At 40.5% G+C, this 17,113-nt stretch overlaps 1 protein-coding gene across 1 annotated transcript in view; it reads left to right on the forward strand.

The window, feature by feature from the left end:
* SIPA1L1 (signal induced proliferation associated 1 like 1) overlaps positions 1 to 17,113 on the forward strand; it is a 409,883-nt gene that overhangs the window by 330,640 nt on the left and 62,130 nt on the right. The window contains exons 13-15 of the mRNA XM_004371003.2: positions 5,417 to 5,990; positions 6,626 to 6,900; positions 13,803 to 14,072. Coding sequence (XP_004371060.1) covers positions 5,417 to 5,990; positions 6,626 to 6,900; positions 13,803 to 14,072 — 1,119 coding nt within the window. The remainder of the gene's footprint in view (positions 1 to 5,416; positions 5,991 to 6,625; positions 6,901 to 13,802; positions 14,073 to 17,113) is intronic.

Genomic DNA, 17,113 nt, shown 5'->3' on the forward strand with positions numbered 1-17,113 from the left:
TCAATTCTAGCAAAGTGATCTACAGATACAATGCAATCCCGATCCAGATTCCACTGGCATTTTTTAATGAGATGGAGAAACAAATCACCAACTTCATATGGAAAGGGCAGAGGCCCCGAATAAGTAAAGCATTACTCAAGAAGAAGAACAAAGTGGGAGGCCTCACACTACCTGATTTTAGAACCTATTATACCTCCACGGTAGTCAAAACAGCCTGGTACTGGTACAACAACAGATACATAGACCAGTGGAACAGAATTGAGAATGCAGACATAAATTCATCCACCTATGAGCAGCTGATATTTGACAAAGTTCCAAAGTCTGTTAATTGGGGAAAAAACAGTCTCTGTAACAAATGGTGCTGGCATAACTGGATATCCATGTAGAAAAAACTGAAACAAGACCCATACCTCACACCATGCACAAAAACTAACTCAAATTGCATCAAAGACTTAAATATGAAATAAAAAATGATCATGGAAGAAAAAACAGGGACAATGCTAGGAGCCCTAATACATGGCATAAACACAGTACAAACCATAAGTAACAGTGCACAAGCACCAGAAGAGAGACTAGGTAACTGGGAGCTCCTAAAAATCAACCACTTACGCTCATCAAAAGACTTCACCAAAAGAGTCAAAAGAACCTACAGACTGGGAAAAAATTGTTGGCTAGACAAATCCGATCAGCAGATAATCTCTAAAATCTACAAGATACTACAAAACCTCGACAACAAAAAGACAAATAACCTAATTAAAAAATGGGCAAAGGATATGAACAGGAACTTCGCCAAAGAAGATATTCAGGTGGCTAATAGACACATGAAGAAATGCTCATGATCATTAGCCATCAGAGAAATGCAGATCAAAACTGCAATGAAATATCATCTCACCCCAACAAGGCTGGCATTAATCCAAAAAACACAAAATAATAAATGCTGGAGTGGTTGTGGAGAGACTGGAACACTTATACACTGTTGGTGGAAATGTAAAATGTAACAATCATTTTGGAAATCAATTTGGCGCTTCCTTAAATAGCTAGAAATGGAAGTACTATACAATCTAGCTATCCCACTCCTTGGAATATATCCTAGAGAAATAAAAGCTATATGTGCACACCCATGTTCATTGCAGCACTGTTCACAATAGCAAAAAGATGGGAACAACCTAGGTGCCCATCAGTGGATGAATGGATAAACAAATTATGGTATATCCACACAGTGGAACACTATACAACGATAAAGAACAACAATGAAGCCATGAAACATCTTACAACATGGAGGAATCTAGAGGTCATTATGCTGAGTGAATTTAGTCAGTCACAGAAGGACAAATATTGTATAAGACCACTAGTATAAGAACTCAAGAAAAGGCTTAAACACAGAAGAAAACATTCTTTGATGGTTATGAGGGTGGGGTGGGAGAGGGAGGGTTATTTACTAACTAGATAGTAGATAAGAATTAGGTGAGGGGAAGGACAGCATGCACCACAGGGGAAGTCAACAACTGGACTAAACCAAAGCTAAGAAGTTTCTTGAATACAATCAAACACTTTGAGGGACAGAGTAGAAGGGGACCATGCTTTCAGGGGACATTTAGGTCAATTGGCATAACAAAGCTTATTAAGAAAATGTTCTGCATCCTACTTTGGTGAGTGGCGGCTGGGGTCTTAAAAGCTTGCAAGCGGCCATCTAAGATGCATCAATTGGTCCCAAGCATCCGGAGTAAAGCAGAATGAAGAACGTCAAAGGCACAAGGAAAGTATTAGCCCAAGAGACAGAAAGGGTCACATAAACCAGAGACTTCATCAGCCTGAGACCAGAAGAACTAGATGGTGCCCAGCTACCACCAATGACTGTTCTGACAGGGAACACAACAGAGAGTCCTGGATGGAGCAGGAGAAGGGTGGGGTGCAGAACTCAAATTCTAGTAAGAAGATCAGACTTAATGGTCTGACTGAGACTGGAGGAACCCCAGAGAGCATGGCCCCTGGATTCTGTATCAGCCCAGACCTAAAACAGTTTCCGAGGCAAACTCTTCAGACTGGGAGTGGACTGGACTGTGGGACATAAAGTGATACTCGTGAGGAGTGTGCCTCTTAGCTCTAGTAGATACAAGAGACTAAACGAGCAGCTTCTGTCTGGAGGTGAGATGGGAAGGCAGAGAGTGCTAGGAGCTAGTTGAATGGACATGGGGAATCGGTGGAAAGGAGGAGTGTGCTGTTTCAGAATGGGGTGAGCAATTAGGGTCACATAAGAATGTATGTATAAAATTTTGTATGGGAAAAAATAAAGTTAAATAGAAACCATAAAAAAAATAAAGAAAGCAAAAGGTCATTAAAAAGACAGGAAAGACAGAAAAGACCAAAATGGATGTCAGAAGAGGCTCTGAAACTTGCTCTTGAAAGTAGAATAGTAGCTAAAGCAAATGGAAGAAATGATGAAGTAAAAGAGCTGAATGGAACATTTCAAAGGGCGACTATAGAAGACGAAGAAAAATATTATAATGAAATGTGCAAAGACTTGGAGTTAGAAAACCAAAAGAGAAGAACAAGCTTGGCATTTCTCAAGCTGAAAGAAATGAAGAAAAATTTGAAGCCTCTAGTTGCAATATTGAAGGATTGTATGAACAAAATTGAATGACGCAAGAAGCATCAAAAGAAGATGGAAAGAATGCACAGTCACTGTACCAAAAAGAAATGGTCGATGTTAAACCATCTCAGGAGGTAGCATATGATTAAGAACTGATGGTACTGATGGAAGAAGTCCGAGCTGCACTGAACGCATTGGTGTAAAACAAGGCTGCAGGAATTGATGGAATACCAACTGAGATGTTTCAACAAACGGATGCAACGCTGGACGTGCTCACTCATCTATGCCAAGAAATTTGGAAGACAGCTATATGGCCAAGCAACTGGGAGGCATCCATGTTCGTGCCCATTGCAAGAAAGGTGATCCAACAGAATTCGGTTAAATGAGGCATAACTGTAATTTTAAAGAATGTATTATTTCCAGGAAGATGTAGTGTTATAAAGTAGGGTAACATAAGTTTCCCAAACAGAGACTCTTAGGAATCTGCTTTTAAAAATAGCATGAAACACTTAAAATTAGTACATCTTAAGTATCTACATATAGCAAACTGAAATTCTAGAAAAGCTTATTCTCTTGTGGAGGCAAAGATATTCTTTCTACTTAGCTTAAACCAGGCCTAATTATCAAGAGTTCAGAATTTGTGGCATCTAAAATAATGAGCTTTTAACCTTGTAGAAAACCTTGAAAGTTAGAGTTACCCAAAACAAAGCCCTTTATTTGAAAAGAGCATTCTAGGGTATCATCTTTGACATTGTCTTCTTCTATAAGAATTCTGTTTCTAATGGTGCAAAGCTGATTTTAGTGTCTGTATCATTTACCTCCCTACCATGGTGAATCATTGATTGTATGTTAAGAATTCATTTCTTGTCCTCACAGTTCATTCTAGAGGCTTCTAATTATTGGTGGGTTTTCAGTATATGTTTGTCTAAAGTTCTATCACTTAATAAATACATATGTAGGAAGCCTTTGAGTTTAAGCACTTAGGAGTCAAATGCCTGGGTGATACTCATAATCACATTTCCTGCTAGGCATTTCCCCTTCCTTATATCAAATAAAATCACATGTTTCCTGAGAAACTGAAACTGGCAAGAGGAGAAGAAATTGCTGATTTTCAAATGAACGATATGATTAAATATTTCTGGATCCTTATAGGATTCCTTGTAGAAAATCTAGCAAATCTGGATTCCAGTATCTTTTGCTTTTTTTGTTTTCTTTTTTATAATAACATGATCAAATTAAAATTATACAGCTGTCAGCATTCAAGCCAGACAGTTCACAGTAGAGAAGGAAAATTGCCTTCTATACTGGCATAATTAGGCCATAATGCATACAGAGTTTTCTCTGAATTACCTTCTCCACTTAGAAAATGGAGTGTTGCTTGACACTTTTCTTTGTCATGAAGTGAAACTAGGTGGTCATTTTTTTATTTTTTATAAACTTCTGAAAAAAATTTTATTTTTTATAAACTTGTGAAAACCAATGAATGGCCATTCCATAATGTCTTCTTACAGTGTAACAATGTAACTTTTACATTTCACCAAGAATATAATTTGTACCGTGGTACCCTGAGGTGCTGATTTTTATTTATTTATCCTATTTTCACAAGAAATAATCATTTTTTGAAAAGCAAAGCTGATTATCTTAAACTTTTCTTCAAAAAATAATGAAACAGAATTCTTCAATTTAATTTGAAAGATACCTACTCTCTGATTATGTCCTTCCTATTCTGGGTGTTGAGAGCAGGTAAATGAGGAGACAAATTTTGTATTGCTTCCCTAATTCTTCGTACAGTTGCATAATTGGTATCTTTTCAATAATTAGAAAATTTGGAAAGAGGGATGTTTGATGTGTATCGTTTCCAGCCATCTCACACTTTACTGAGGTTTTCTAATGAGGTCTCGGAACATGAGGTAAAATGCGTAGCCTCTGTTTCCATTTAACTTCTGATGTTGCCTTAGGGAAAACTTTATTTTTTTCTTTTGAGATTAAAAATAGTACATTGTTAACAGATTTCATATGGTCCTTTTCTTAGGCCTGTTTTCAGCAGTGCGTATGGAGAAGAAATGACTGGAACAAACTTTCTTAACTCAATCTTTTTTAAAAGCAGTGGGAAAGGAAAATATTTTTCTCACAAATAAATTGTCAGAATCAAATATTAAAAGTAGAGAATTTGGAGCAAAGAATAACTCAGTTCAACAATATGATTTTAAAACACTTACTATAAAAATTAAATCATTTTATTACTCAAATTCCAGTTTTAAAATTATGCTTTTATCTGGTTGCATAATGCCTCACACGAGTCCACAGATAATCTTTAATTTTATTAGACATTTAATCCATTTCTTTTGCATCATGCACCTTTTATACTTTCATTATAAATATTCTGCTTTAAGGACGTCATATCCAAATGTAAAATACGTTTGTGTTCTTACTGAATGTAAGCATGTTCTGAAAGATAATGTGTTTATAGTACCCCCTTTGGAAATAACCAGTAGGTATTTAGAATGTCTTTTATGCAGACTATTACTATAAATACCCCCCCCCCACCATGTAGTTATCATGATTAGTTTACTGTTTGTTAATGAGAAAGTTTTTATTTTAAGCTCTGGGCTTTTGGGTCTCACAGAATTTAGTATTCTGTAAATCTTAAATGTGATTGGGTGAAAAATGTGCTCATGTTAAACAGGAATATGTATTGTTTCTTGTGGAAAAAATGAACACTTAATTTTGCTTCTGGAGTGTGTGTTTGTCTTTGAAAAGTGCAGTTTTAGTCTTATGCTGTGAGACTAACAAGTATTGACACTCTTCTTTCTCTTTGTTTCTTAGTGTGGCAGTCACCAGGTCCAGAGATGTGCCTTCCTTTGGGCCTCCCATCCCCAGAGGAGTCACTTTCCCTAAATCAAATGTGTTCAGGGACTTCCTTTTGGCCAAAGTGATTAATGCAGAAAACGCTGCTCATAAATCAGAAAAGTTCCGGGCCATGGCTACTCGGACCCGCCAAGAATACCTGAAAGATCTGGCAGAAAAGAATGTCACCAACACCCCTATCGATCCTTCTGGCAAGTTCCCGTTCATCTCTTTGGCCTCCAAGAAGAAGGAGAAGTCCAAGCCATATCCAGGAGCCGAGCTCAGTAGCATGGGTGCCATTGTGTGGGCAATCCGGGCCAAAGACTACGACCAGGCTATGGAAATTGACTGTCTCTTGGGGATCTCCAATGAGTTCATCGTCCTCATTGAACAGGAAACAAAGAGCGTGGTTTTCAATTGCTCCTGCAGAGATGTGATAGGGTGGACTTCAACTGACACCAGCCTCAAAATCTTCTATGAGCGAGGAGAATGTGTTTCTGTGGAGAGTTTCATAAACAATGAGGATATCAAAGAGATTGTCAAAAGGTTACAGGTGAGTCTTTTCTTTCCACTTACCGACATCCAATTTCCATTTCATTAAGCTTTCAATACAGACTAGAGCCAAGTTACTTAGCTTGTACTCTTTCCTTAGCTTATCTGAGCACTCCCATGATGATGTGAAGAAACAGAGTTTATTGTACACTCGTGTTTAACATTATTTTTTGTAAAAGAAGTAGCAGAACAAGCGGGAGAAGACACATTTACTAGTGTTTGTGTTGGAAACCCAGTTGCATGTGACATGACTTCACTGCCATGGTGACTGATGTTGCAGCCCAACCAGTCTGCTTTAGTTGTTGAAAAGAGATATTTGATTGAATACCTGCTTCTTTGAATGTTTTTAAGGGCAAAATGAGTAGCAGAATACCATTTCTCTTTGCTGCCAGCTCCCCGTAGGTCTCTTATTAGACTTTCCTTGTAACTCCAGAGGAGCCATTGAGCTCTCTGGATGCTAGGAGTACTTTCCTTTTGGCCTAATGAATAAAGACCAGTGAAGGGTAAATAACCAGTCTGCTCTTCAGCTGGCAGTAGGATATTCAGAAATAACCCTGCTTGCAATTTTCTGCTTGCATGTCCACTGTTTAATACCCTATTGCATTAAGCCATGATATCTTTTGTTCCCTTATCTAGTTTGTGTCCAAAGGTTGTGAATCAGTGGAGATGACTCTGCGGAGGAACGGGCTAGGACAGCTTGGCTTCCACGTCAACTACGAAGGCATCGTGGCTGACGTAGAGCCCTATGGCTATGCCTGGCAGGCAGGCCTGAGGCAGGGCAGCCGGCTGGTGGAGATCTGCAAAGTGGCAGTGGCCACTCTGAGCCATGAGCAGATGATCGATCTCCTGAGAACATCCGTCACAGTGAAGGTGGTCATTATCCCCCCCCATGATGACTGCACCCCACGGAGGTAGGTCTGAGTTGGTAGCTGTGAGCCTTGGACTCCAGGGCAGGGTTGTGTACCATGTAGAACATTTCCTTGTGGGTAGAGTAGTAGGGTGTTGTGAAGAGCAGTAGATTACATGTGATGCTGCAAAGTTCCATCCATGGAAGTCTGACTCAGGACACAGCTCTTTTTCAGCATGTGGTAGCAGCAGCTGGAAAGAACGACTTACTTGGACCATTCCCAGGATTTACGTCTCTGGATTCATAACATTGCTGTTATAGTTAGAAGAGTCTGGTAATAGTCATCGTAAGCATCTTGCACCAGTAGCTGAGAGACGTTGAACACTTCACATTGAAAGACACTCAGCATCTCAGACTGCCAGATTTTTCTCTTTTATGTTCTCCGATGTTCTTATTCTTCTGTATCTCCCATTTGTACCCAATTGTTGTCTAAAACTCAAAGTATTATTTTGGCCCCTGTTATCTCCGCCTGGAGAGCCAAACCTGACTTACCAAGCTTTTTCTTAACTGCATCTCCATGTGCTAAGAATTGGCTTCAGATGAGCTGGTCCTGCTGCTGATGGTTAGGTTGTTTGGTTCCCAGCCTTTTCCCAGAGGGAAAGCCCAGGACCTCCTGGCCCCTCTCAGCTTCTGCCAAGCCAACAGGACTGTTTAAAATTTAATTTACCTGTCTCTAGGGGAGGGTTCGTGAGTGAACAAATTTAATTTCCCTGTCTCTAGGGGAGGGTTCGTGAGTGAACAAGTTTAATCAGCTGCTTTTTTTCTCCTTTGGGTAGGCAAATGCTATTTTTGCTAGTTTTTTTCAATCTGTTAATGTTCTTTGAACCCATTATTTTCTAGGAATTTCTTGTAAGCTTTGGCAGTTCTTAGGCCCCCTCAAGCCAAGACAATGTTCTTTATCCATTTTTCCCACCAAAATGACCAAGTCCTGCACCTGAGCGCTCGTGATTCATGAGCATCACATGGTAGCATGTAAACGGCTGTGGTTGGTTCTTTGTAGCCTTAATATAGTAGTAAGTAGTGATGATAATCAAAATGTTTCTGTTCTTTAGGAAACCCTGGTGGCGTAGTGGTTAAGAGCTATGGCTGCTGATAAAAATGTTGGCAGTTCGAATCCCCCAGGCACTCCTTTGAAACCCTAGGGGGCAGTTCTGCTCTGTCCTGTAGGGTCGCTATGAGTCAGAATCGACTTGATGGCAGTGGGTTTGGTTTTGGTTTTTTTATAGGGCTGTCTAACTTCAGAACCCATGCTCTTAACTGCTACCTTGTATGCTTGGGGTAGGAATCTTTTTCTTACATACAGCGTAAGCAGTGATAAGGTAGAAAACCACCAGAGGGAGGTTGGTGGGGAAGCCTTGATTTGCAGCATTTGCTGATTTCCAAAGTGTGAGTACTCCTACCCTGTCTGATTTTAAGCTGTAGACATCACATGTAAAGTTGGGACAGATGCACACACCAGCCAGTACAAGGCGGCTCCAGCACACCACTGAATGAATGAGCTGTATTGGTCTTAATCTCCCAACAGTGCTTCTGAGGCACTGCCATCTTCTCCTATCCAGTGGAGCTGACAGTGACATTACAGCAGGTGTTGGGAACCTGCTGCGTTTGGACGTAGGACAGGGCTGAGGTGAAGAACCAGTGCCCTGCAAAGCCGCCGGCCCTCAGAGCCACACACCACCCCTTTCACTCCGGAACAGTTTCTGCCTGAAAAACCCCTCACTGTAGACCTCTGGGTAGGTAGGAAATGGTCCCACTGATACCTTTGGAGGGCTGAGAGCTTGCACTCCCCTCCCCTCTTCAGAAACAACTTGAAAGGGAACAGTTGAGGTATTAACACCTTGCTGCAATTTTCAACAAAATAAGATAATACTCCTCTGTCATTTTTTTCTTTTCCTCCACACTTCACATTCCCACTGCTGTTTTCCTAGCAACTAATTACTCTGTTCTTTGACTAGTCACTCTCTTGTTCCTTTGTCAGCTGTTAGTGCAGCTCCCGTGTGAGGCAGAATAGGCCAGGAGGCAGCCTGCCCCAGCCGCCTCACAGCCGCCTGCCTGTTCTCAAGGTAGCCAGGGTCCTGAATGGGTCACAGGCACTGCTGTGGCAATTGTGTGTCATTATAGACACCTATGGATTTGTGTGTGCATATGGGAGAGTCATTAGTTTTGAATAGCCAGGTTTTTTGTTTTTCTTTTTTTTTTTTTATTGTAAAAGCCAGTTTAACAACAACAACAAAAAATGTTACTTAAATAACAAATGTAAAATTAGGACCTTTTCCCTGTTCTTGGAGAATAAACAGACCCCTCTGGGGACTGCTTCCAAATTAAAAATGCTTAATGTGAAGAAGAGACAAGGAAGGAAAACAAAATTTCGGAGCCCCACTATGTGCCTGGCTTTTTATTGAATCTTCCTGGCAGCTTTATTTCCATTAAAATGATGAAAAGAATGAGGCTTGGAGAGGTTGAGTAACTGCTCAAAGAGCAAAAAAAACCATCTGCCAGGACAAAGCAGTCCTGGCAGAAACAACTTTTAATGCTTCCCTGCAGCTTCGCTAGAAAGCTCCGAGGGGATGAGATGTCAGACTGGGGGACGGGCTCCTCACCCCCCACCCACTGACCGCTCTGGAGTGTTTGACCAAAGTTAACACATTGGTGTCTCTGACCTCTGAATCTTCCACATGGGTTGTCTTGGCATAATGAAAAATACCGCAACATTAAATCACGACTTTCTGGATGGATGGTGTTGTATGGGAGTGACACGTTTATTCTGCTAAGGGCCACTAGCCTACAGTTTTTAAAGAAAACAATCAAGGGTCATTCAAAAGGAGGAGGTGGAAACCAAGTTAAATAAAAGGATCAAGTTGCCTCTCTTTTAAGTAAGAAATGAGTCAGAGATTTTTTTCTTCATTTTAAAAAAACAAGTATTTTAAAGTACAAAAGCACACCACTTTAGCTAGAAGGGCTGTTAGAGATTATCTGGTTATAATCTCTTACTTTTTCAGGTGAGGAATTTAGGTTCAAAGAGATAGTTTTTTTTCCAATCCAAAGTCACATGGCTTGGCAGGACAGAGCCTTCCTCAAACCTGTGACTTTTCTGACTCGCAGCTCTTTAATTAGGTTTTTTAAAAGTTGCTAAGTTTTCCTTTCTGTCAAGGAAGCTGTATCTATCAGCGATGCCCTGAGTGAGATGCAGTAGTCACTATAGGGTAAGGGAAGTTTGGGGGTCTGGGGTAGAAATATTCCTTAGTTAGTGACTGAACCTTCAGGGTAGATTAATTCTCCAGGTTTGAATCTCGATTCTCCCATTTCTAGCTGTGTAACCTTGGGCATGTTAATTTCTCTAGGCCTCTGTTTCCTCATCTCTAAAATGGGGATTGTGATAGTACTTACTTTTTAGAGTTGTTGTAACACAGCTAGATTAGTGTCTGGCCCATCGTAAGCTAGAACTATTAGAATTATTGTGCTAACACCCAATTTTACTTAGAATAATATAATAAAAATCCCTTTATGAACTTTTATGTGTGGCATGAAAAGCCAGCTTTTATCTTTATTCTTCAGTATACTGTGTGCTTCTCAATTCCGTATATCATTCTTACATTCTGCAGAGATAAGCAAGAGATCAGAACGCTAGAGGGTGATTACCCTCCCCGTGGGAGGCAATCAGAAATGGCCCCATGGCTGAGGTTTAGCTCAGTGGAGCTGTCTTTGTTTTTCATTACCTGCGAATGAATCATCTCTCCCTGCTTAGACTTTCTCAAACTACATTCTGTTAACCTCAAACACCAGAAGGTTTCTAGTTATGTATTAAGAGTGGTGGAAATGAAATATTGGCTATGGAGAATACAAAGTATTTGGCTACGGGGTCTTTTGACCAGTTTTATCAGTAAATGTTATGCAGCTTTGAAGAATATTTCAAGGAGTGTTTGAACTAGAAGAAACGTTAGTGATTACAAATTCAAAATCTCTCATTTTACAAAGAAAGAAACTAAAGCCCAAAGATGAAAGCATCTTGTCTATTTGGTTTACATTATTACTATCTTCATCATTTATTTGCTTACTTATTTACTTACTTATGCTCTGCCTTAATGCAGAATGGACCTGAAGCAGCTTCTGAAGGTACATGTACAGTACCACAGAATAATCACTGAGGGAATCTGTTGGGGGCAGGGGGATTAGTGAAGGGGAAAAAATGGTCTTGGGGAACATTTTGGAAAAGTTATTGCCCAAAATACACGATATTAAAGTTCTGTGTATGTTACTGGCTCCTAGCAGCATACACAAAGGGGCAGAGAGGATATGATTCATTGAATTTATAAGTTAAAACAGACCATTGCTGAAGAGAAGCAAAGCCAGTCCTGATTCTGAAGCTGAGAGAAATCTTCCTATGGATTATTGCAAATTTTTATTAATATCCCTTTGGTATAATGTTCTTAAAGATCTAGAGCACTAGATACTATATAATGTGCTGTTTTTACTCAGAAATGTGATTGCTGTTGTTAGTTGCCATTGAGTCCGTTCCAATTCATGGCAACCCCACGTGTACAGAGTAGAACTGAGAACTGCCCCACAGGGTTTTCAAGGCTGTGACCTTTCTGAAGGAGATCACTAGGCCTGTCTTTCAAGGCGCCTCTGGGTGGGTTTGAACCATCAAACGTTCAGCTAGTAGTTGAGCGCTTAACTATTACTCGGAAATAGGAAACTGCTGATCATACTTCAGTAATACACTTATTAACAAAATATGTGTTCCAAGGGCATATTTTTGTCAGAAATATCAGTATCAAAGCTAGAAATTACTAAAGGTAATGTCAAACGTGCCATAAAGCAGTGTTTTGCGATCTGCAGATCATAACTCCAAAGTCGGTCATAAAATCAATTTAAGGAGTTCCATCCATTTTTTTTTTTTAAATGAAATGGAATAACACAGAATATAACAAAATAGAAAATATCAGGGCAAGGATCTCTGTATTGTTGTACTCTATCACAGTGTAAAATGTATTTTTTACTAGTGGTTGTGGTCAACAAAGTTGGAAAGCCACTGCCGTTAAAGCTTACAATGGGTGCAGAGGAGCCTTGGGTGGAGTGCCAGGTTAAGGTTAATCTGGGCTTCTGGGGAGTCAGAGGAGTGGTAGGGAAACCCCAGGAATAGTTCGCATCGGAGGCTGGGGCTAAGACTGAGCAGGGCAAGTGCCCCAGCTGACACTACTGTTCATCCTGAGCACATGCTCCGAAAGAGCACTTTCAAACACTTAGACTATCATGAACATGGAGGAGGAGGCATTGTGGAGCACATGTTTGAAACGTCAGGGCCATACCCTGAGAAGCATAGACAGTGTCGTGAAGGAGTGTCTCCTTCCAGAGTGCATGTTCTCCCATCAACCAACTGCAGAAGCCCTTCCATTGTGCTCTCCCCGCCATGCCACACCTCCTCCTGAGCTGCACTCCCACATCCAATGAGACCTTACATCCAATGAGGCCTTCAGCTGGCTACCCTTCTTCCTGCCTTTCCTCAGAGAGATCTGGAGGAGAGGATGCCTTTTTGACCTGCACTGTCTAGTATGGGAGCCACGAGCCATCTCTGGCTATGAAACACTTGTAATGTGGCTAATCCCAGTGGAGGTCTGCTGTACATATAAAATACACACTAGATTTAGAACATTTTGTATGGAAGAAGGAATGTAAAACATTTCAGTAATAATTTTTTAAATGTTGATTACATATTAAATGATAATATTTTGGATAAAATCTGATTCCAACTCATACCAACCCTATAAGACAGAATAGAACTGCCCCATAGGGTTTCCAAGGCTGTAAATCTTTATGGAAGCAGACTACCACATCTTTTTCTCCATGGAACGGCTGCTGGGTTTGAACTGCCCACCTTTTGGTTAGCAGCTGAGCACTTTTAACCCCTGCACCACCAAGGCTCCTATAGTGCCTCTTAAAGGGCTATTTATTTCATAATCACTGTTAAGCCCTCCTTTCCAGATTTTCTCACCTGCTTCCCAATTCTTGAAATTCCTCTCAGAAAAATATTTTTTTCACTTTATGAAATTTGAATACACAGTTGGAGTTAATGCTTTAGTGAGAGTAGATTTCTTTCAGTAATTGTCTGTCAACCAAGTTAATAACTGGTAGAACTTTCCCTGGTTGTTTGGATGAAGAGAATAGAAAGTGGGTTACAGATTTCCTAAGGATGAGGATTGGGATACCTGCACAAAAATGGCGGACTAACATGACAGAAGACGTTAATGTCTGCCCTTTACTTCTCTCAGGCTGCTGCGTCGGGGCAGCCCTGCTACTGGGAGATTTCTGACTTTGAAAAAAGAAGTCTGGTTTCAGATTATGCTTGTTCCGTAGAGATTTGATAACTGCAGTATTTCTATAATTGGCATTTTCTTTTTTCCTGTGCTAAACTTGGCTCTCAATTTGAATTCCAAGATTTCGCCCCATTTTGACTATCAGGAGGTGTTCCAACAAATTCAAAACTGTACCCCCTTTTAAATCCCTGACCCTAATACACAATGAAGGGTGTGCAAAGCTGACTGCTTTCTTTCTGTGAGGCCCTGTGCTCAGGGGTCTGCTCCCCTATGTACCATCATGGCGGCCTTTCCGCCTCGGGTTTCAGTACCCACTCTGGCTCCACAGGGTGACTGTGTCTCCTTGTTTTTTCAAAGACTCCGTATCTCAGACTCAACAATTAGGATTGAGTAAAGGAAAATACTACTGTAATATTTCCTGGGGGTTGTTTTTTGAAAGGAAAATAATTACAGTGCCCAATGACTGAAAGATGGTTTAAAACAGAGGATGAATTTTTTGATCCATTTCAACTGTTAATGAGAATCAGTGTGGTTCCACCAACCAGAAAAAGCAGTATTAATTTTTCCTCTCCCTGTGCCCTCCGCTTAACAGGAGTTGCTCTGAAACCTACCGCATGCCAGTGATGGAGTACAAAATGAATGAAGGGATTTCATACGAATTCAAATTTCCTTTCCGAAATAACAATAAATGGCAGAGGAATGCCAGTAAGGGGACTCATTCGCCTCAAGTCCCATCCCAGGTACAGAGTCCCATGACCTCTCGGCTGAATGCTGGAAAGGGGGATGGGAAGATGCCTCCTCCCGAAAGAGCGGCCAACATTCCTCGAAGCATCTCCAGTGACGGGCGTCCGCTGGAGAGGCGGTGAGTTGCCCTTCAAAGGTTTGCTCTAAATCTGTGCCCAAAATGAATTAAAACCAGACCCATAAGCACTAGCTTTAGGTCTTCTTCTGTTTTACTAGAAATCAAGAATTGAAACTGTGATGTATGCACTAGTGGCTTTCAAAGCATGGTAGCATTCTAAAGCCATCAAATAAAGGGGGATATATTCCAGAAAAGCATTCAGCTCTGTGCAATGGTATTTGTGCTTTGCTCTTAGATTTCCATGCAGTATCAACAGAAATCTTCACTGCACACTTAGCAGTTCCGTGGATTAGTACTGGGCACAGCATGGATTAGGACTGGGTACACTCTTTGAGGTGGTAATGACCATAGTATCATCTTTGACAGTCTGTCTTTTTGGGACAAGTGATGTGATAGTAGCAACTGAACGCAGGTGTTTGGTTGAAGAACTGTGTTTGTGTCACTTTGTTGGTAAAGGATTGTGAGAAAGGAAAGCGAAGTATAACACATACATTTTTTCCACTGCTCTGAAAGTCGAAGAAAATAGTAGGGAGAAGGCGTCACAAAGGCATATGTTAAAACATTCAGTCCTGAGTAAAATTAGCAAATGGGAGGGGGATGGAGGGAACCCAGAAAGTAAGAAACCCAGGATTTGTTAGTAAATTGTAAGTCATAGTGGAATCCCTTACAAATGATAACTGGTTAGCTCTGTATTTACAAGGATGTGCTATCATTTCTTTTTCTGGAATTTACTGTGAAGTACAGTGCAGCACTTTGAACTAGAATCCAGGTCTGTATTTGGCTGGTAGAAGCAAATAGACCTTTTGTGTTTATTAACTTTGCTCTTAGTTCCAATCCTTCCTCCTGTAACTTTGTGTTTACAACAGCTTTATTTAAACTAGATTAAGTACTTTTAAAATATGAATTAAAAATTGAATGTAAGATTTTTTAAAATTGCACTATAAGTTTCTTGTTGTTAGTTACCATCAAATCGATTCTGACTCATGGTGAACCCCGTGTGTGCCGATCAGAACTGCTCCATAGGGTTTTTAGTCACTGGGACCTTCTGGAAGCAGATCGCCAGGCTTGTCTTCCAAGGGCCCCCAGGGTAGGTTTGAACTGCCAACCTTTCAGTATTTGAGCACTTAACCATTTGCACCACCCAGGGATCCCACTATGAGTTTAGTTAGCCTCACATTACCTAAGTTAATGGAGGAGACGGTTTAATTGAGTAGCTTGCTAGTCACCTGCTAGAAGAAGCCAACTTCTTTCTGTCCCTCCACTGGCCTCTCCCCATTACTTTCTCTTTTCTTGATTATGTCTCAGCATGTTTTTGTGGCCCCCTCACTGGAAAGGGGCTGGAAGTCCTGAGAATTGGGAGACGTCTCTGTTCCAGGAGCTGTGGTGGGTAGAAGGAAGATTCCTCTGGTAGCCAAAACGTGACCCTGATTCATCAGAGCAGTAGGAACCCAGTCTAGCCAGAACAGGGTGCCAGGGAAAAATGGTTCCCAGATGATACACATAAATAGTCTTTGCTTCAGTTTGGGAGCAGAAAGCTAGATGTTTTTAAAACTTCACTAGAAAGTCTTTTATCGTAGTCTAACTTTTGAACTATTGTGTAAAACATTGTCTCTTAACCATTTCAGAATACTAGGATACCATTTAGAAAAAATTTAGTAAAAACAAACAACCCTCCTCCCCCCCAAAAAACCTAGTTGTCTTCCTAAAATTCTTCATTTAATCCCAGATATTTATTGACAGAGCCTTGCTCTTTATCTCAATAAGATTCCTCTTCCAAAGTGGCCACATTCCCATCTGGAGTCTTGTAGCTTTCATTATTTTTGAGGAGGAAGACATCCAAGAGATCTCTGAATAAATTCTTTGTTCTACACATTCCAAACTTGGCTCTTTCCGAGGTGTGTGTTAACTGGAATTCATGGTTTGGCCCACATTTTGAAAGATGAACTTAGGAAGCCATTTGTTTAGAGAAGGATCTTTTTTTTTTCTCCTCAGTGCTATTTTCTTTCTCTCCAGAACAATCAGCAGGCTTTCACAAGTGAAATTGTTTTTGTGTTATTTCCTTTATTCACTATTCCATATAATAAAATAGGAGAATGTATTTCTATTTCATGTTGACTTTAATTTCTACAACAGAAACTAAAGCTTGTTGCTGAACATAGTGACCTCCAAAAGTGAAAATATTTTTTTTTGTAGCTAACTACGTCTTTTGATGTGAGCAGCTTTCGGTGCTAGAGAATGCATAACTCTTTTTTTCCAGATGGAACTCCCTGAGTTTTAGAAATTATTTCTTGGATGTGTACTTGTCCCTGCCTTTCATCTTAACTCCACACAGAGGAAAGTGCGTCTGAGTGCTCACCCTGTAAGACTCTTTAAGAGTAGCCCTGTGGGTCTCTAAGCAATACAGATAAAAGCGGCAGAGATGAGGCGGCCAATGATTTTCAGGGAAATTTGACCTCTACTCAGTGCCCCCTAAGGCTTCTTAGTTTCACCTATTCTTTTAGTATGCTAGACTAGAATTTCAGATCTTATGATGAAGGGTATCATAGTTGCTAGGGCTGCCATAACAAAATACTACAAAGTGAATGGCTTTGAAGAACAGAAATTTATTTTCTCACAGTTCTGGAAGTTAAGAGTTCAAATTCAGGGTAGTGGCAGGGCTATGCTCTCTCTCTCTCTGTCTGTTCTAGGGGGAGACCCTTTCTTGTCTCTTTCAGCTTCCAGTAGTCCTGGGCATATCTTGGCATTCCTTGGCGTGTAGACAGATCCTCACGTAGTGTCTTTCCTGTGTGTGACTCTACTTCCTTGTCTGTTCTTTTATAAAATACTACTCAGAAGGGATTATTTTAGGACCCACCCTGCTCTCTTATGACATAACTGATAACATCCTTCAAGGAAAGACTATTTCCCCAAACAAGGTCACATTCACAGGTACAGGGATAAGAACTTCAGCATATCTTTTTGGAGGGCACAATTCAGTCTATAACAGAGGGGTTAAGTGGCTTGCAGAATCTCAGCCCTACATTTTCAGGATATTAAGATTA

The sequence above is a fragment of the Trichechus manatus genome, unplaced genomic scaffold (genome assembly GCF_000243295.1).
Source record: "Trichechus manatus latirostris isolate Lorelei unplaced genomic scaffold, TriManLat1.0 scaffold00010, whole genome shotgun sequence".
Taxonomy (NCBI): domain Eukaryota; kingdom Metazoa; phylum Chordata; class Mammalia; order Sirenia; family Trichechidae; genus Trichechus; species Trichechus manatus.